This window comes from Scomber scombrus, chromosome 2, assembly GCF_963691925.1.
Source record: "Scomber scombrus chromosome 2, fScoSco1.1, whole genome shotgun sequence".
NCBI lineage: Eukaryota > Metazoa > Chordata > Actinopteri > Scombriformes > Scombridae > Scomber > Scomber scombrus.
The window spans coordinates 34,466,766-34,487,908 of NC_084971.1; the positions used below are offsets into that span (position 1 = coordinate 34,466,766).

At 40.4% G+C, this 21,143-nt stretch overlaps 1 protein-coding gene across 1 annotated transcript in view; it reads right to left on the minus strand.

Annotated features, from left to right (window-relative positions):
- Window positions 1-2,190: 2,190 nt before the first annotated feature.
- LOC133999949 (sprouty-related, EVH1 domain-containing protein 2-like) overlaps window positions 2,191-21,143 on the minus strand; it is a 32,219-nt gene continuing 13,266 nt past the window's right edge. The window contains exons 2-6 of the mRNA XM_062439301.1: window positions 19,398-19,572; window positions 12,782-12,950; window positions 11,542-11,606; window positions 3,855-4,010; window positions 2,191-3,035 (exon numbers count right to left, since the gene is read on the minus strand). Of these exons, the coding sequence (XP_062295285.1) occupies window positions 2,361-3,035; window positions 3,855-4,010; window positions 11,542-11,606; window positions 12,782-12,950; window positions 19,398-19,572 (1,240 nt within the window). The 3' untranslated portion in view covers window positions 2,191-2,360. The remainder of the gene's footprint in view (window positions 3,036-3,854; window positions 4,011-11,541; window positions 11,607-12,781; window positions 12,951-19,397; window positions 19,573-21,143) is intronic.

Below are 21,143 nucleotides of genomic sequence, written 5' to 3' on the forward strand. Positions count from 1 at the left end.
AACAATCAAACCTCCAAACCACAAACCATTAAAGACAGACCAGTATGACCAGTATGCATCACAGGAGGGATTATTCAATGAGGTACAGCTGTGCAAACAGCAAGATTACTGTCAAAAATAAAGTTTATTTGTTCATCATGGTTGACAAAAACTTAATATACTTTGACTTAAATCCAACATGTTGAGGGACATTTGAACAAATTACATGGGGATTGTCATCTTGCTGGTCAGCCAAACTGGTTTATCTGTTCAGTTTACTGGGAGGTGAAGCAGAGCAGCTCTCAGACCAGTTAAGAGCTTCTGCTGAACATCATCGGGGAACCGGAGCTGCCGACACGGAGCGAAACATTCCCCTTAAATAACAGGACGAACCGTGAGATCAGAGGACTTATAATAAATAAAACAAGTTGAGAGTTGAGATGACGATCCATCGCTGTCATGTCTGTGTGATGAACTCAGGACAGCTGGGATCGCTCCGTTTGGAGTAAAACATACACAAACCAACCAGAGCTGCAACGATTAGTCAGTTAACCGATTAATAGGTCGACAGAAAATTAATCACCAACTATTTTGAGGTTTCTTTTTAGTAAAGAAATGCCAAACTTTTCTGTTTCCAGCTTCTAAAATGTGCATATTTTCTGGTTTCTTTATTTCTCTGTGATGGTAAACTGAATATTGTTGGGTTGTGGACAAAACGAGACATTTGAGGACGTTTTTTACCTTTTACTGATATTTTATAGACCAACTAATCAGAAAATAATCGTCACATTGATCAATAATGTAAATAATCATTAACTAATACTAACATCTCTAAACTCACTAATTAACAAACTGCATCTTTTTTATAAATGTATACATAAACAGATGATGTAGAGATGTTGGTAAAGACTCGTTTCACCCTTTTACACTTTTAGCACTGCGGCTGCAATTAATGATTATTGTCATTACTGATGAATCTGTCAATTACTTTCTTAATTAATTGATTGTTTGATCCATAAGATGTCAGAAAATTGTGAGAAATGTCAATCATTGTTTCTATAAACCAAAGATTCACCCCTAAAATGTCCAAATGACCACAACTCAAAGATATTAAATTGACTGTCATAGAGGCGAATTACTATGTTTGGTAACTTCCATAAACATCCAAAATAGCCTCCTCATGCCTCTCTGTCAGGTTGTAGAGTCATGTGGAGTTTTTTCATTTAGACTTTTTGGTAACTTTTGGTTCCAAGTATTTCAATGAGTGCCTTATAAAGGTTTAACTTTAAATTCTTCTTCTGAATTAATAATAATGTGCACTTTAATTAATTGTTCAGTTGTTTGATCCATAAAATGTAAATCAATGTTCCTTAAATGTCCTATTTTTGTCCACAAAGATATTCAGTTTACTGTCATCGAGAACTAAAGGAACCAGAAAATATTCACATTTGAGATTTTAGTCAGCTGACTTGACTCAAAGCGCTTAATTGATTATCATTCAGAAGATGGCGATTGATTGATTAATCAACTAATCATTAAAGCTCTACTTAGCACAGACATGAGAGCAGTCTTTATGAGAATTAGAAGGACAGTCAATATGCGTATTTCCAAAAAATGTTGAATCTTTAACCCTTTATCAGACGAATAACTATGTTTGGTAACTTCCATAAACATTCAAAATAGCCTCTTCATACCTCTGTGTGAGGTTGTAGAACCATGTGGATTTTTTATATATAGACTTTTTGGACAATATTTTACCCTATAGACCAATAAGGAACCATATATGGTAACTTCATTGACTTGTCATGTAATATCCCCCAATAACTCTCTAGGGTTGAAATGTAGAATTTCTAAGTATTTCAATGAGTGTGCTATAAAGGGTTTAACTTTAAATTCTTCTTCTGAATTAATAATAATGTGCACTGAAATCTGTAGTTCATGTTTCCTGTTCGGCAGCGTGTCAGCGAGCTGCGGTTCCCTCTGAAAACACGACGTACTGACCTCACACAACGCCGAAAATAAAAGACAAATTCAAGCCTTTAAAACACATGAGTGTAAAAATATAAAGTACCTGTTTATATATATTTATTTATATATAGAATTATATATAGAAATGAATATTCTTTGTTCGGTCTTTGTGAGATTTGGAAGCCGTTTGGTCCCCAATGACACAAAAGACAAAAAAAAAAAATCCAACAGGGAATTTTTTTTATCCATCTGAGACAAATCTCCTCCGTCTGGAATCTGGAGAGACGAGACGAACGACAACAACAACATAAAAATCACAGCGACCGTCCGTTTCCCGCCTCCTCCCATGAGTCTCAGCTGTCTGTGCGAGGAGGGGGCGGGGCCTGCGAGGAGGGGGCGTGGCCTGCGACGCCTCAGCCCACCGCTTTGTGTTTCCCGCCGCAGCAGTGGCAGGCGACTCCGCAGCGGTAGCACGCTCTGAGCGGCCCGTAGCAGCACATGCACGGCGCCAGCAGCGACAGACCCACCAACGCCGTCCAGCGCAGGCAGAAGCGCTCGTCGCTGGTGTCGCAGGAGCACGGGTCCGAGTAATCCCCCTCCGTGTCCGACATGCAGTGATACAGAAGGCTGTCCGCGCACCACATGAAGCTGACCCGCCGGATGCAGGTCTGAATGGGGTCGGGCGCTTCCTGGCAGCGACCTCGCCCGTTGTCGTCATGGTTGAACATGTCCTGACAGTACACGCAGCGGGAGCGCTCGCCGTCGTCCTTCCGCCGCTTCCCTTTGGGCTGCAGAGCTCGCGGCTGCACCGTCACCACCGCTCTGTGGCCGCAGCCGGGTTTGCCGTCGCAGGCTCGCTGCACCTCGCAGCTCAGCGGGTACGGGTAGGTGTAGTCCTGTTTGGGCGGCTCGCTCTTGTTGAAGTGGACGTAGGCGTCGGGGTTGTCCTGCTGGGTGAGTTTATCTCGGGTGGTGTTGGCATGGCGATAGTCCTCGTAGCCGGTGAGCCAGGTGCGCTCGCGAGGGTTGATGCGTACGATCTCTTCCTCCTCCACCTGGAAGCTGACGTGATGAGGGAACATGTGCACCTGCAGAGAAGAAGAGGGAGAGAGAGGTCTTAATAAAAGCTGAATGAAACCATGGTTTAATATTTATTTTATATACAGATAAATGAGGTTGTTTTGTGTCCATGTGGTTTGGTCAAATTTAACCCTCCTGTTGTCCTCGAGTCAGGGAAGGAAGGATGGAAGGGAGGAAGAAGGAAGGAAAGGAGGGAGGAAGGAGGGAATGAGGGAGGAAGGAAAGGAAGGAGGGGGGAAGGAAGAAGGGGGGAAGGAAGGAAAGAAAGAGGGAAGTAAGGAAGGGAGGGAGGAAGGAGGGAAGAAGGAAGGAAGGAAAGGAGTTAGGAAGCAGGGAAGGAAGGAGGGGGGAATGAATTCATTATTTCTTTCTTCTTTCATTCTTTTTCCTCTTCCACCTTTATCTTTCTGTCTTTCCTTCTTTCTTTCTCCTCCTACTTAATTTTCTGTCTTTCTCTTCTTCCTCTATTATCTTTCTTTCTTTCTAGGTGGATAAAATATTTAATATATATCATTCTGTTGTGTTTACTTCTTTCTTTCCTCCTTTTTCATTCTTTTCTTCCTTTATCTTTCCTTTTTTCTTTCTTTCCTCCTTCTTTTTCATTCTTTTCTTCTTTTTCTTTCTTTCTTTCTTTCTTTCTTTCTTTCTTTCTTTCTTTCTTTCTTTCCTTCCTTCCTTTATCTTTCTCTCTTTTCTTTCTTTCTTTCTTTCTTTCTTTCTTTCTTTCTTTCATTAGATGTACAAACTGAATTAAGGGAAACATGATTTTAATCCCCATAAATATGACGGAACATAGTTGACCGATCCTTCAGAGCTTCTTTACTCACCTGATCCAGGAAGTAGTGATCCGAGGGCCGGTGCTGCTCGTAGAAATGTCCCAGAATGCAGTGGTGCCGGCGGGGCTCGCAGAAGTTGAGCGGGGCCAGCGTGTGCATCGCCGGCTCTCTCTTCTGGGACGAGTTGGAGGAGCTATCGGTGGCGGTCTGCAGGAAGAGAGAAAAGAAGAAGAGAATCTGGTTAATCTGGACTCAATCAGACAGGTGATAAAAGTCCTGCTGTGACCAAAGAGACAGAAAGAGAGATGAAAGAGGAGCGGAGGACTGAAATAAAAACAGAGGAATTATAGCAGTAAGTTACCATTATAAACATCTGTATAAATAAAAACCTTAACTTCACTGATTTAAGGCCCCACTTATCAGGCTCACGAAATAAAATACAGTGATAGGCGTGGATAGAGGCATTATGTTTTCAGGTTGTTCCTTTAGTTTTTATTTTTATTTAGTTTTTCAGTTTGCTTTTTTAATTTCAGTTTAGTTTTAGTGAGTTTAACAAGTGTATACGTGTGTTGTGTGTGTATATATAAGTGTTTTAGTTGAGTTTTTATTTCGTGTGAGTGTTTCAGGTATCATGAGGAAAGCCTTGATTAGTAGAAGCTGTAAAGGTCCCGGTGAGTTTTGTGCTTTTCTTTGATTAAAGCCAAAGTTATACGGAGGAAGACAGTTGTATATTTTAAGTGCTTGTGGAGGTGAGCGTGGTTTAAGGGTCAGAAGCACCAGGTGAGTTGATTATCTCAGCTGAGGAGAGTTGACTAATTAAGCTCTCCTTAGTCTCTGCAGGAGTGGCTGGATGCAGAGAGTGGAGCAGAAGACAGAAGCTCTGAGTTTAAGTTTTAACTGGGCAACTGTGCCCAACTTGGTCTCCCTCTCCTCGTTTTCCTGTCATCATCATCCATGTCGTGCAATTAAAAAGCATTAAACAATTATTTTAAAACTGTCAAACAGCTGCTAACAAACCAAAACAAAGTGCTACAGATCAGCTGTCCTTTCTCCCCACAACTGATTTGGTTTTTTGGTTTTTTTAACCTCCATTTCAAAGGTAATCGTAGTCTTACTTTTGTAAAATCATGACATCAGACAATATGACTGTGTCTTAAAGTTGTTGCTTTATTCTATCTAACAAACTTTACCATTAATAAAAATGTAATGCTTTAAGATTCAGTTTATCTGCTTAGATATCAGATGATATCCACAAATCCCCCTTAAAAATGATTTAAACTGATATCAAATTTAGTTAAAACTTAAAAGTAAGATTAACATAGTTTAATTTCAAGGCTTTGCAATACATTTAAAACTGAGCTTTAAATGTAGTTTTGGACTGAAATGAAAGGTTTACTGTGATGTTTAGTGACGGTAAACCAACAGGAGGAGAACATGTTCTATCAGAGGTTCTCGGTTCCACCTGAGCTTCACTTCACTTCACTGACCCTCCTCCAGACTTCTGTGTGCAATTAGCCGAGAACGAGGGAAAAAATGAAAGAGCTCAAGAAGCAGAGCGGCGTGGCGCAGACGTCTGTGAAGCCTTTGTGTTTTTATTGGGTCTTTGCTAAATGAATCCCAGCCCGGCCTCGCGGCCTGCGGCCCTGCGAGCGCAGCGCGCCGGGTTACGTCATCCTCGGGGTTGACACGCCGCTGCTTTCATGTGGAGGTTCGAGCTTTGTGAGCTCACTCAGATCACACAAGACGAACACCAGAAAACTGAACTCTACAGACTCCGTGTGTCTCTGATATGTGCTGGGTGTTGCTTGTTTTTTTTGTTGTGAACAGATTTTGCTGAAGCTGCATTTCTGGCTGCTACTCTAACGTAAAACCAGCATTACAATCTATATTTTTAACGTCATTCAACTTTAAATGATGGGGGACAAAACCCACAGGCCTCATTTTATGCAAAAGTGTATTAAAAACTTTATCTGAAGCTCCAGCTAACTGAATTTAGTTGAATCATGTTGATATCTTCCAAAGTTTAAGTCTTTTTAGTACGAAATGTCCTCTTTGTGTTTTTCTGGAAACAGTAAAGAAGAGTGAATGTTGATTAACTTTACTAAGATATCTACTTAATTTGACTCATTTGGACATCTAAAGCCTCATTTTAGCTTCAGATAAACCTTTAAATTGATTTACAATGAAAGTGCATTAGGAAGGTATGAACAGGAGGAATTATAACAGCAAAATCTATTTTAATGTTCATTTGGGAATCTGACTGTTGTTTTACTTCTCACCATATTTCCTAACCATTTTCATACATATTCATAAAACATTTACAAAACCTTTTGTAAACCGTTTTTAAAAATGTTTCCTTGGTTTCTTTTGGTGCATTAAAACCACCAAAAGTCAATTTTCTTTATAAAAACCCTGCAGGTGATTTGATGTGCGGACCTTGCTGGCATTCTCAGTAAAAGCCACGACTCAGCTGAAAGTCCTACCTGATGATACTGTAACGCTAGTTGTAAGTTAACGTCACCTTAATTAAATCTACTTTGTGGGTAAGAAACAGCAAAGTTCTTCAGAGAGGAACTTGGGTACTTTTACTGTCCTCTTGAAAAAAAGACAAGTGGCACCGACAACAAACTTGATATGACTTGATGACGATGATAATACTAATAAGTATTATTATCTTATTTAACATCACTATTCTATGTCACTTTATAGCCTATTGCTGCAGGATTATGGGTCATTTTCTGAGCAAAGTCTGGTGAAGTCTACAAAGTACGCTCTGCACTCATGGACTTCCCGGTAATGTGCTCGCAACGTCCACAAGTCTGCAAATGTGGTGAAGTGCAGATATTTGGAATCAGCCATTCTATTGGTCATTTACCAACATTTAACCTCCCCGGAAGGAACTCAAAACTGTCCCACAACATTTACGTGACGATCGAAACTGTTGCAGCATGACTACGTGGCCTCCAGAGTCCGGTGGGTCCTATCAAGGTCCTACTCTGCTATGGAGACACAGCAGCTGAGAGGACGTTCCTGTAATGTTCCTGCCTCCTAAATTTAACCAGGAACTTCCTTAATGGAAACAGGACTATAGAGTCAGTCTGGGATTACATGAAGAGACAGAAGCAGCTGAGATGCCCAAAAATCCACAGAAGAAGAAGAAGAAGAACTGTGGTGACTTCTCCAAACAATAACCGACCTGCAGAGTACCTGAAACACTGAGTGCAGGTGTACTGAGGAGAACTGCTGCTGTTTTAAAGACAAACTGTATTTAAATCAAGATAGTTGACACATAAAAACTATTCAAGCAATTATTTTTCGAAGGATACGTTGAACTTTTGCACAGTACTGTACATCGACTTGATCAGTGCGACAGTCCGATTTCAGGTCAGACTTGGGGATTTTACTATATTTTAAAGGTTCAAATCTCCATAGTTATATAACTGCTGTACATCATTTCCCCTCCTGCTGTTTCCCTGTGGAGCCTGAAACCGTTCAGACCCTCCAGACGTCCAGAAGAGAGGAAGCATTGCATCACGACAGGGTGGGTTTTATTTACTCCTGACGAATGTTGATCTACATGCTCATTGTACTCAGCGCCTCAGAGACCAGCTCCTTCCAAGACTTTTTCCTGAAAAGACCCATCCATCCACCTCCTCCTCATCCTCAGGGAGCCTTCAGGATGGAGGCGAACGATGTGCAGCCGGAGCGGTTCAGCCACGTTCCCCTCTCAGCAGCCTCGGCTTCCCTCTAAATGAGGCCAGCTATGTAAACAGGCAGCCTGGTGACGGATTACTGACAGCTCCGACTCTCTATTCCAGCGCTGGACATCCTGCGGAAACTATACACCCTTGTTCTTTGGAACCAGTGGAAAGACGAATAAGGCGACTGAAAGGGGAAGCAGAGAGCGGGACCTGCTCCTCCCAGCAGACGTACGATGGAAGTGAAGGCGACATAAGATTATTTTAATGTTTCTGTTTTATGGAACAGAGAGAGACAGGAAAGAGTCGTCAGCTGGACCCGAACACATGCAAACTAACGAGTCTGGGGTCCAAGCCAATTAGGATAGAAACAAAGGCATCGTGCCCCGTCATCAATGTTACAACAGCATTACATAATTTAATTACAATATAGATGTAAGTGTAATCAGTTACAGTTACTGATGAAAATGTTGATGATTACAAAGGAGGTTTACATCTGAAGTCAGACCTTTAAGATTTTACTCAGGAGGGTTTTTTCCTCATTTTTTAATATTTAACATGTTACTGAATACATATATTGCTGTTTTTAATCCTTTCAAATCAATATTTTGTTTTATATTTAGTAAATAAATCATAACGTGGGCTTAAATGGAGTCACAGTACCAATTAAACCCACTTTATTCATCAAATATCTTTATTTTATATTCCAAAATCTACATGAACTAATGAATACATTTTCAAATGAGAGATAAATGTTGCTTTATAAGAAATGAGCTCCCTTATAAATCATGTCAGTATCCATGAAACACAGCTGGACTTAGATTTTGGTGCTTAATGGGAACATTTACCATAACAGCTGAAAACATTGGTTAGAAAACTAGAAAAGTCATCAACTGTGATAAGTTACATTACTTTGATGAAGTCATTGAAATAGTTACATTACTTATTACATTTTAAATAGAGTAACTAGTAATGTGTAACGTGTAATGTGTTATATTTCCAAAGTACAGTAACCTTCCCAACCCTGCCTGTCACACATTTGAAATTGGACGGTTTTTAGAAATGTCTATTTAATTAGCCTTAATAATAACGTATGTTTTTATTCAGTCATGCATTATACACATAGATCTTCCTGTTTCCACAAAACCTGCATCACATTTTCTCTTATTGCCAATAAATCTCATATTTTAGAGACAAACCAACAATGAACTGATCTACTAACAAGTACTGTGCGTGTATCAAAGCCTGATGTATCTTATTCATCCATTGTTGTCCAAAAACTATTAAAAACACATCAAAGAGAAACAGATGAAAGAACATTATTAATTTCTCAAAATACTTCAGAATAAAGTCAAGAGGTTGTGATATGTAGCACCACAAGTTAACAAAGCTCTCTACATAAAACTGCAATTATGCACAAGTGCAGTGGTGGGTTACTATCTTATTGCTATTTATTGCTCTTTAGAGCCGTTTTCTAAACAAGTTACAGCAAACCAGAGTCTGTAGGGACGAAGGAACATGTGACCCAGTGCGGTGTTGCTCATTGACGTGTTTTTAATAGGTGTGGGTTTATTTTACTATGAATTTAATATTTGACAAACAGTGAAAACGACGCTATTAGAGCGCTGAGAGTAAACAGAAACAGTAAAGTTGCAGCCGGATAGTTAAACAATGAGTTTAAACTCACTATAAAGCTCCATAAAGCAGACGGGAGCTGCAGAAACACTGATAATCTCTGCAGATTCATCAAACACATTACACACTAAAAACTGCAGAGTGCTGAGAGTGAAGCAAAAGATATATATAACATATGGCATCCCTCAAAAATCAAGTCTTGAACCAATCATTTTCTCTCTATATGCTCCCATTAGGTCATATCCTTCATTACCATCACATCTCATTTCACTGTTATGCAGACGATACACCGTTATACATGACAGAGCTGCTTAGATGATGTTTGAGACTGGATGTCAGGTTCTTATCATCATCCACTGCTTAATCGCCTTAACCCAAATATTAAGGGCAGTGCTATAAACCTGGGGGGGTTATCTTGAACACTGAGCAAAGCTTTGGACAACACACGAAACTGGAACAATCATATTTCGACCAACTCTGGAATATTTGCACGATATTAAATATTATCTTTCAACAACCCAGGGAAAATCATCTCATGCATTAATGTCCTCATGCCTGGACTATTATAAAGTCCCAGCTCAGAATCTATTTTAAAATCCTATTTGTGACTTTACATGGCATCAAAGTGCATCAGTGAACTCTTAACCTCTTAGAAGGCCTCCTAGAACTGCTGGGTTAGGCCTACTCGCTCCAGAGTCCAGGTTAAGGTCAAAGAGTGATCAAGCTTTTACAGACTTGCTCTTTCAGCTGATAACTAGTCTTATTTATGCAGTTACATACAGCAACCACCTGAAGTTTATTTTAACCTCCTGAGACCCGAGCTTTTGTTTGGTATGCATTTTTTAATTTCTCCTAGATATTTCGGATTAACAGGACCAGGAACAGGAAGTAGTTTTTGGAAATAAAAGTCCTCATATGGGGGTTTATTTTACTGTATAACACAATTTTAATTGACCAGTGTACAAAACTATTTATTCGAGTACTTCCTGATAAGCAGCGCCGTAGCTTGTTGCTAAAATCAGTCAAATTTGTATAAAACTACAAACCTTATTAAGCATAAATAAACAAGTTTCAGCCATAACATTTGATGAGGGTTTTGCACCTGGTCTACTTTTATCTGGGGATCAACTGTTGATTTACTTGGCCAAGATGCTGCCATCTGGTTTTCACAGATTAAACTGTATTGTGTTTTTGCTTTTTCACCACTAGGTGGCACAAAAGAATGTGTACAAATGAGGACAACAGATCAAAGTTAAGCAGAATGAAGTATAAGGTCCAGGGAACCCAAAATTTAATGTCTCCATATGAGTCACAGGAGGTTAATAGTGTGCCTGTTCTTGTGGTTTTCTTTTATTGCTATTATAAAGCTACAATAAAGTTGCATCCAAAGAGCTAAACAATGAGCTTTGGATACACACACAATACTTGTAATCAGTTCATTGTTTGTTTTGGATCCAAACATGAGAAGAAAAATATAGAAAAATGGCCAGAAAAATCATCTGTCCAACATAATTAACACAAACATTTCTAATCACACTAACAGCAGAAATATCTTCACTCTAACAGGATTGGTGACGATGCCTGAAACTGAAACAAATATCGAGAGCCGCTGGATTCATTTATATCTTCTCAGATCTACAGTTCCAGTCTTGGCGGTCTGACACAGGACTGACAAACACATTCACACCTAACAGTTAATTAACCCACATGTTTCTGGACGTGTGCAGACAGGATATCTCCGCACACGTCCTGTGCAGACATACAGTAAACATGCAAACACGGAAAGATGGTGAGCACAAACAGGAAAATGACGTGTGTCTGGTCTAAAACACCACAGGATACCTAACCCTCCCATCCTTCATACTTCCTGTCTGACAGCCCCAAAACACACACACACACACACACACACACACACACACACACACACACACACACACACACACACACACACACACACACAGTATTAAAGCAACTTATCACCACAACAAAAGCAGCATCTCCTGTCTGAGTCTGAGCCAAAATCACAGAAACCAGCCGCTCCCTGCTCTTACTGTTGAGACTAAAATACTCACCTTAGAGTTCAGAAAGTTTGGAAAGATATAAAAAGCATACAAACTTTATTCAGGAATATTTTACACAATTCTGATACATCACATTGAAAAATTAAAAAATGAAGCTTGGAGATGGAAAAGCTGTAAAAAAAAAAAATTTGGTTAAAGAGGTTTGATAAGTCGCCAAAAAGAACAAAATAAAAAGGGACGGAAAGTTTCTTGACTGAATAATGAAGCTGTACAGCAGAGACAGCAGGACACAGAAGTACAGCAGAAACAGGACGACAATCATCAAGATCATTTCATTTTCTGCACACAGACAATCAGATGAAAAACTGAGGATAAGCTTCTCACCGTGAACACGTCATCATCGCCGAGCTCCGCCTCGTTCTGCAGCGTCGACGAGGACGTTGTTGACCCTGGAGAGACCAGAGAAGAAGAGAAGAGACTCAACTTCAGACTCAGTTTATCTCCAAACACATCCAGTTAGTCTACAGCTAACTGTGTCTGTTTGCTGCTTGGTGCTGAACATGTAGAGTACAGCGGCTTTTATGAGCCTCGCTATGAGAGAGCTGAGAGTGAACCAGAACAGTGAAGCTGCAGATGATAACTCTCTGTAGGTTCATCACTACGACACACAAACACATTACACACACTGGCAGATCAGATATTATTATCATAGATCAGCTTTAAATGAAGCTCATTCATTAATTTTCCAAACTGCTTACCCTCTCTAAAGGGGGGTGGGGGGGGAGCCAATCCCAGCTGTCATTGGGGGGGTTTGAGCCAATTCCAGCTGTCATTGGGTGGGTCCCTGGACAAGTCGTCAGTCCATCACAAGGCTGACATATAGTAGACAGACAACCATTCATGCTCACATTCACACCTACGGTCAATTTAGAGTGACCTATTGACGTAACTTACATGTTTTTGGTAGCTGGGGAAACCCGGAGAACCCGTAGAGAACCCAGGAGAACATACAAACTCCAAACAAAATGGCCCCAGTTGGCCAGCAGGTTCGAACCCAGAACCCTCTGCTGTTAGGCGACAGTGCTAACTACTGCACCACCATAAATAAAGTGATCTCTCTTAACCACCAGGACTATAAGATTCTAGGGGATTAATGAGCAGACAGTAGGGCTGGGCGATTATAGCAAAAATCATCGATTAATTGAACTTTTAACCTCAATTACGATTAATGAACGATTATCTCCTCCCTTGATGAACAATTATGTATTTTCAGTTTCTTTTGTTTTGTATTTTACACATGAGGATCTTTAGGGAGGGAAAATAATGATGTTTTAAGGTGTGACGCTGTGGTTAATGTCTAGTTTACTTGATTAGAACTATATAAAGATCATGGTTTGGGTTAAAATGATCACTGGAGACAAGTTTTCAAATCCCTTAAAGATATGCAACCTTTGCTGTCATGGCAACAGTGAACACCACCATTAATTGACATGAGCAAGATTAAGTCGATTAGAGTTTCTAAATGTCGGATTCGATTATTTTTCGATTAATTGCCCAGCCCTAGCGGACAGGTGAGTTTTTCTACCCATAAGCCCCGGCTGCAGTGAGAGTGACCTGACCGTACCTTCTGTCAGGTCCTCCAGGGCCTTCCTCACCCCGCGGTCGAAGGCTCGAGCGTCAGCTGGACTCTGGAAGGTCAGACCGCACTTTCTGTTGTCCACCTTCCAGTGGTGGAACGTCGGCGTGGCCTTCGTGTAGACCAGATCCTTCTTTAAGAAGCACTCCAGAATCACCTGCAAAAAACCCGGAGACAACAACACAACAGCTTTATATCTGAGGAAAGTATCTGCATCTGCAAATATTGTACTATAAATTGAACTTTAAGCTCTAAGTGGTTTTCTACAAAGTGAACAAGATAAGTTTCTGCCAAACAGAATCAAATGTATGCAAAGAAAGAAAAGCAAAAGAAAAGAAAAATTGCAAAAAAGAATTTATCTCTACATGTTTTCACATGACACTAATGCTTGTAGTTCACATTGCTACTTAATCATTCTCAGAAATATATATATATCTATAAAAGCATTTTATTTTTAGATGAACAGCTGCAGTCGTTTATTTATTTGTACAGAAGTGACAACGGATACAAGTTAAAGTCCTGTATGAAAAATTCTACTACAGTAAAAGTACTGCAGTATTATGAGCGGTGTAGTATGCAGTATTACAGTAAAAGTACTGCAGTATTATGAGTGATGTAGTATGCAGTATTACAGTAAAAGTCCTGCAGTATTATGAGCGATGGGGGGGAGGAGCGAGCAATGGAAGACTAAGACGCACCTCCAGGTAGCTCGTCAAAAATCCGTTCAAAACTGAGCAAAAACGCAAATCTACTGAATGTTACCCACTTCGTGAAGTATATAAACGTTTAGGTAATCACCGGAACAAAATATTCTGCTCGTTTTTCGTAATGGTTAGAACGAAGGCCAAGAAGAGCGAGTCACCTGAGACAGGCCCAGAAGCCCCGAGCACACCTTACTCGGAGGCCCCGGAAACCGACGACAGTACTATGGATGAACCCTCTAACAAGACGGTGCTCGCGGCCATCGCTGCTTTAAGCGCAGATGTGAACCGGATCAGATCAGAGGTTTGTGCCACCATAGAAAACCGCATCACAGAAGTTTCTGCTACCATCAGGGGCGAGATCTCATCACTTAATGAAAACGTCCAGAAATCTATTTCTGAGCTGAGAGGCATATCAGCAGTGCACGAGACCGCTCTAAAAGAGCTAGAAGAAAGCGCTTCAACCCACTCTGACATCCTCTCCACACTGCAAACTACAGTGGATCATCTGACAACTAAAGTTAAACACCTGGATGAAAAATGTGAGGACCTCGAGGCGCGCTCCAGACGGAACAATATCAGGATTATAGGAATACCGGAGGGAAAAGAAGGGCCACGGCCCAGAGAGTTCATCTCACAACTCCTAACCGAAGCGCTGTCTCTGCCGGAGCAACCACTGATAGATCGGGCACACAGGATAAACCGCCAGAAACCGAAACCAGAGGACCCCCCGCGACCCTTCATCTTAAGACTTCACTACTACCACGTCCGTGAGGAAATACTACGTAGGGCCATGGAAAAGAATAAGCTGGAATACCAGGGGCGGAAAATACACATATTTCCAGACTTCCCTCCTTCTGTGGTCAAACAGAGAGCTGCGTTCACTAAAGTCAGAGAATTGCTACGAGGAAGATCGGACGTCAGGTACGGACTGATTTATCCTGCCAGGCTGATGGTGACGCACGGAGGAGTGAAAATGTCGTTTACCGACCCGAGGGAAGCTCAAGATTACGCCGAGAAACACTTTGGTCAGCCACATTAGACAATAACAGAGGAATAGACACAACAAGTGGCCCAGCTGGGTGGATAGCGAGCTGCATACAGCACCATGGAGAGCAACGTGAGGAAATGGACTGTCTGTGACAGTTGCGTGAGTCTCTCTCTTTCTCCCCCTCTCTCTCTCCCCCTCTCTCTCTCTCCCTCTCGCTCTCCTCTCGCTTGTCTATTCACCAAAAGGTAACACACACTACTGGCTGGCAATGTGTGTGGAATCTGAACGAGTGATCGCTCCAGCAGTTATACATACTGGTTCAATCCATCAAAATATGGTGAGACTGTACGTTAGGCTACACTAGAATCGTTTTATACCTGACAGTGTAAATGTTTTTGTTTTATTCAAATGAATCTGACGAGCTATCGTTTTTTGAGAAGCAGTAGTTACTAAAGTTAACAAAGGTTAACAGTAACAGCTCAGGGAAGTAATAGTTTTTGGTTAGACTTTATTCTTTTTTTTTTTTTTTCTCTCATTATTATCATTTTTTGAATACTTCCCGAAGTACTTTCGTGCCATACGCTTGTTTAGTATTGGCTAGAAATGTTCTTGTTCTTTGTTTACTCAGTTTGTTCCAGGGGGTTTAGAAGAGCTTATAGGAAGGGGAAGGGAGGGATGGGATTTAGCCGTCTTACTACTATAAAATCACAATTTAAAGATGAACTAATTGGAACTGTTATTTACTCTACTTTTTTTCTGATATGCCAATACAAGATGATCTGAATACAAGAGAAGGAAGGAAGGGTCTAACCTTAGCTAGCTGGAATGTGCGTGGACTTCCCTTCATTCACAAGGATACAATATCTGATAAGGAAGGTCGGTTTCTGATTGTAACTGGGGAAATATATTCTACTCCTCTCACCTTAATGAACATATACGCTCCGAATATAGACAATCCATCATTCTTTCAGAGGGCGATGTCTCTTATACCAGATTTGTCCCAAACTAATTTGATTATTGCAGGGGACTTCAATTGCGTGTTAGATCCGTATTTGGACAGGTCTTCCACTCGCAGAGCAGATAAGAGTAATTCAAGTGTCTTTCTTAATACATTTATCAACAATACTAATCTGTCTGACATTTGGAGAATAGCCAATCCGACTGGTAGGGATTATTCATTCTACTCTGCAACACATAACTCTTACAGCAGGATAGATTATTTTCTCATAGATGCAAAACTAACGCCATATGCTGTAGATACGAAATACCACAATATTTTGATCTCAGATCACAGTCCCCTTACGTGTACTCTGAATATTCAAAATATGGTGAAGCCACAGACGAACTGGAGGCTAAACCCTCTTTTACTAACCGAAAAAGAGTTCTGTGATTATTTAAAAGCTCAGATATCCCTCTATTTTGATACTAATGATAATTCAGAGACCACCCCTTGTGTTCTATGGGAGGCATTCAAAGCATTTATTAGAGGCTCTATCATTTCATTTGAAGCATCTAGAAGGAAAATGAACAAAGCTAGACTACTTGAATTAGACAACCAAATTAACCTTCTGGATAAAGAAAATGCCAAAACTCCTTCCAGTGACTTGCATAAAAAGATATCAGCCTTAAAATATGAATATAACAAGATACTCTCGGCAAAGATTAGCAAGGCATTTTTATATACAAAACAAAAATATTTTGAGTTTAATGACAAGCCACATAGACTCTTAGCCCGGCAACTCAGAAAACAGGAAAATGATCGCACAATACATAAAATTAAATCTGATAAGGGTGAGATTCTGATTAAACCCAAGGACATTAATGATCGATTTCTCCAATTTTATAAAAATCTGTACACTTCCAAAAACGATACAGACTATACAGCTATGCAAGATTTCTTAAATAGGTGCAATCTTTCCCAACTAGATGAAAATGAGGCAGCTCAGCTGAACTCTGAAATTTCTGTTGAAGAAGTTAGAAAGGCTATCACTTCACTTAAAAGCAATAAAGCTCCAGGCCCTGATGGCCTTCCAGGTGAGCTGTATAAAAAATTTAATGACACCCTCTGCCCATATCTACATAGGGTGTTCACCCAAGCCCACACGGTTGGTGTCCTACCTCCTACTTTAACAGAAGCGGTTATTACAGTGATACATAAAAAGGGTAAGGACCCTGAAGAGGTTGGCTCTTTTCGCCCTATTTCTCTGTTAAACCTAGATGGGAAATTATTTTCAAAAATTTTGGCTAATAGATTGAGCCCCTTTCTAGATAAATTAGTACATCCTGACCAAACTGGTTTTATACCAGGTAGAAATTCTTTTTTCAATCTTAGACGTTTATTTAATATCATGTATGCTACTGATAGACCAAAAGAAGAGCTAGCCATCCTATCACTCGATGCTGAGAAGGCATTCGACCAAGTCGAGTGGCCTTATCTATTTGAAATTTTAAAGAGATTTAATTTTGGAGAAAAATTTATTTCAATGGTAAAGCTTCTTTATAACAACCCCTGTGCACAGATACTGACTAATCAAATATTGTCCCCCCGTTTTAGACTGCATCGAGGAACGAGACAAGGGTGCCCCCTTTCCCCCTTAATTTTTGCTTTAGCAATCGAACCCCTTGCCGAGAGTATCCGCTCAGACCCTTTAATTCATGGTTATAATACACAAAAATCTATAAACAAAATTTCATTATATGCCGATGATGTTTTATTATTTATCTCTCAGCCCCAAGTCACGATTTCACGGATACTCGATAAAATAAATTCATTTGGGACCTTCTCTGGTTACAGGATAAATTGGAATAAAAGCGAGCTAATGCCCGTGCACGTACAGAATATTGCCTGGTTACAGAACCTCCCTTTTAGTGTATCTTCAGAAAAATTCACGTATTTAGGAATTCAGATCACAAAGTGCCACTCTCATTTATTTAAGGAGAATTTCCCACCACTGTTGTCTAAATTACAGTCAAATATACAGTTCTGGAAGACCTTGCCAATTTCATTACTTGGCAGAGTGAATGCTATCAAAATGATTTTCTTGCCCCAATTACTATATTTATTTCAGAACATTCCAGTGTTTCTCCCCAAATCTTTCTTTAAAAAGATAGACTCGATTGTGCTCCCTTTCTTATGGGAATACAAAACCCATAGAATTGGCAAGAAACACCTTTGTAAAGCTAAAATAGAAGGTGGCTTGGCACTCCCGAATTTTTTATCATATTATTGGGCCTCACAAATCAAGATTATGGCATACTGGCTGGATAACACAGCTACCCCACCCAACTGGCTTGAATTAGAACAAGAGACATGCCAACCTAACTCTATAGGGGCCATCCTTCTGGCACCTTACACTATTGAGAAGTCTCTGTACAATAGCAATGTGATGATCCACAGTACAGTACGTATTTGGAAACAGATCAAATCACACTTTAAGTTGAAACCCATATCTTATGCTTTACCTATCACTGGGAACCCTACGTTTCCTCCATCCACTCTGGATAATACTTTTAATCTCTGGAAGAACAGAGGCATCCATACAATAGGTGAGCTGTACATTAGAGGCATTTTTGCATCCTTTACACAACTACAGAGTAAATATAATATACCGAGTAGTAGTTTCTTTAGATACTTGCAAATTAGGGACTATGTAAGAAAATATTTGCATAATTTTGAGACTTTCTCAGGCTCTTCTCTTGATAGATGCCTCCGGCCCATGTCTTGCCCAGAAAAATCGATATCTTATATATATGACACTTTGCAGTCTATCAATCCAGTGAACTCCACTTTAATAAAAACAAAATGGGAGGAAGAAATGGGCACTGAGATCCCGGACCCTCTATGGGAAATGAGTTTGGAACATACTCATCGTTGTTCTAATAATGCCAGGCACTGCCTAATTCACTTTAAGATTCTACATCGTCTTCACTATTCTAAGGAGAGGTTACATAGAATATATCCTGAGACGTCCCCTATTTGTGACAGATGCCTTGTTGCAGAAGACACGTTGCTTCACAGCTTCGCCCTGTGTCCCAAGGTTAAGATCTTTTGGTTTAATATCTTCAGTTTAGTCTCTAAAATACTTAACATACAGTTGGAGCCTAATCCACATACTATTATTTTGGGAATTTCAGACGATTCTAAAAGGTTAAATAACTACCAACAATGTTTCCTCTCCTATAGTCTCATCATCGCAAAGAAGCTACTTCTCATGCATTGGAAAAAGAAAGAAACACCCACCACAAAGATGTGGCTTAGTGATCTTACTAACACTCTCCATTTTGAGAGAATAAAATATACTCTTATGGATAAACTTCCACACTTTGAAAACATTTGGTCACCTCTCATTCACTATCTCACACCTGGTAGTGGAAATTAATGTTTCCCCCTAACTATAATAAAGTAGTATTTAGACGGAAGGGTAAGGCTGGGTAGGGTGGGAGGGAGGGAGGGATTTATTTAGGTTTTGTTTTTGTTTGTTTATTTTTCTGTATTCTGTAATACATGTGTATCTGTTCTTCATTTACCATTGTTATGTGTTCTAAAAACAAAAAGAGGACAGTATGTCCTAATTGCACATATTTCTATTTGGATATACATTATTCTTGTGTGTATGATGTGGTTAATATAACAATGCTACAATGTGCTCTAATAAAAATATTTGAAAGAGTATTATGAGCGATGTAGTATGCAGTATTATGAGTTTGATTAGTGGAGTAGAAAGTACAATATTTACCTCTGTAATGAAGTGGAGTGGAAGTATAATCAAGTAATATCACATGGAAATACTCAAGTAAAGTACATAAGTATCTTACCTTACTAATACACTACTTGAGTAAATGTACTTAGAACCTGCTCAGAGTTCGGTGTTATTCTGCTCTGTGAAGCCTCATCATGCGTGTCAGGACTGACCTGTCTGTCTTTGAGCCGTTCTCCGTGGATGAGGAACGTGTTTCTCCCCAGCAGCTCGTTGGGCAGCAGTCTGCAGACGCCCACTCTGCTCAGGCAGCCGTCCTGCGCCAACCAGCCGCCGCTCGAGTCGTCTCTGGTCATCACCACCGCTTTGACGCGCACAATGTAGCTGTCACTGCAACACAGCGGAGAGGATCAGTTAGCACGGTGAACACTGACGAGGATGAGTGCTAATAATGTTAAATCTTCACAGATAGTGTTTTCTTTAGAATTTGAGAAAAAAAAGGTGCAAAACTCTTCAGCATTATTCAAGAAGGTGCAAAGACGAGAAAAATGGACATGAAAATTCAACAGTTGTATCTTCTCTCTCTTTTCAGTCTTTACACCCTTTCAGTCACAATTCATGTGATAAACCAAATTTAAACTATATCTCCTCCCTCTCTATGACAGCCGGCATTTAGACAGGCGTTTGGGTAATTCCATGCATCGTCTGCATCTTATAGACTTCTTGTGTTTCTTATTGTATTGTATTATTCATTATGTCTTTGTTTATCTTTGTATATCTTTAACAAGTGACTGTGTTGGTCACTACATCTTCTGTTTCTTTCCTGTAAAGCACTTTGTGACTCATGTCTGCAAAAAAGGGCTACATAAATAAATCTTCTTCTTCTTCCTTTCTCCTCTTGAACTGAGCATGTGTGCTCCGCAAGTCATCGCAGTGCGTTGTTGTATAAATCCCAATTTGGGCATAAAAACAACACGAATTGGCCGCTCACTTTATTACTTACGTGTCACTTCCAGTATTTGGTACATTTCCTTTCTGTGAAGATTGTGTCATTGGTAAACTTGTCTGAACCATAGACTGTATATAAGAAATGGACGTAACATCCTTGACGTCACCCATTGGTTTGTGGACTGCTGCTCGGAGGCCAATAGTATCAGGAACCCCCCCCCCCCTCCCCCGAGGTCATGTCCTCAGTATGTTTTTCTTGAAGTTTTGAAGTTTAGTTTCATTGTGAAGTGAAAATAGCCGAAGAGACAATTATCCTTGCATCAACGGACCGTCACGTGACACGTACTTGCAGATACCGCTGCCGTGTCAAAACAAAAGTAGTCGGCTATAACCAGCGGCGGAGTGAGGCCTTGAAATCCACCGGGAATTTTTTCACTGGCCCCGGCCCCGGTGATATGTCGCAACTGTTATGTCTCGTCAAATTTGTTAATGTCTTGTCTTGTGTCATGTGTTGGTCCTTTATGTTTTAATTTAGTCAAGTCACTCATGTCCCGTCCTGTCATGCACTTCCTGTTTTATTTTGTACTCACCTTTTCCCTCTTGTTTCAGATCCTGACTTCCTCCCTTTGTGTGCCTTCCCTCCGCTGTGATTGTCAACCCCGCCCCTGATTGGTTCCACCTGTGTCCCCTTACCTCATGTTCAAATAGTCCTTGTCTCCCTTGTCTTGTGTCAGTTCGTTTTGTCTTGTCAGCGTCACAGTCATGCAGCCCGAGAAGCCTTGTTTCATTCTGTCCTCCAAGTGAGCGTTTTTGGTTCCCCTTTATCATCCTCCTTGAGAGCGTTTTTTGTTTAATAAATTCCCTTCGAGTTAAGCGTTTGAGTCCTCCTCCCTGTCTGAGGTCGTTACAGCAACTGGTTTCCAATTTAACTGGTTTCCTTACCGAACAGCTCTAGCTGTGTTGCGCTTCCGTCAGCAGATTCCGTCACAAATTCACAAATATACAGCATATTA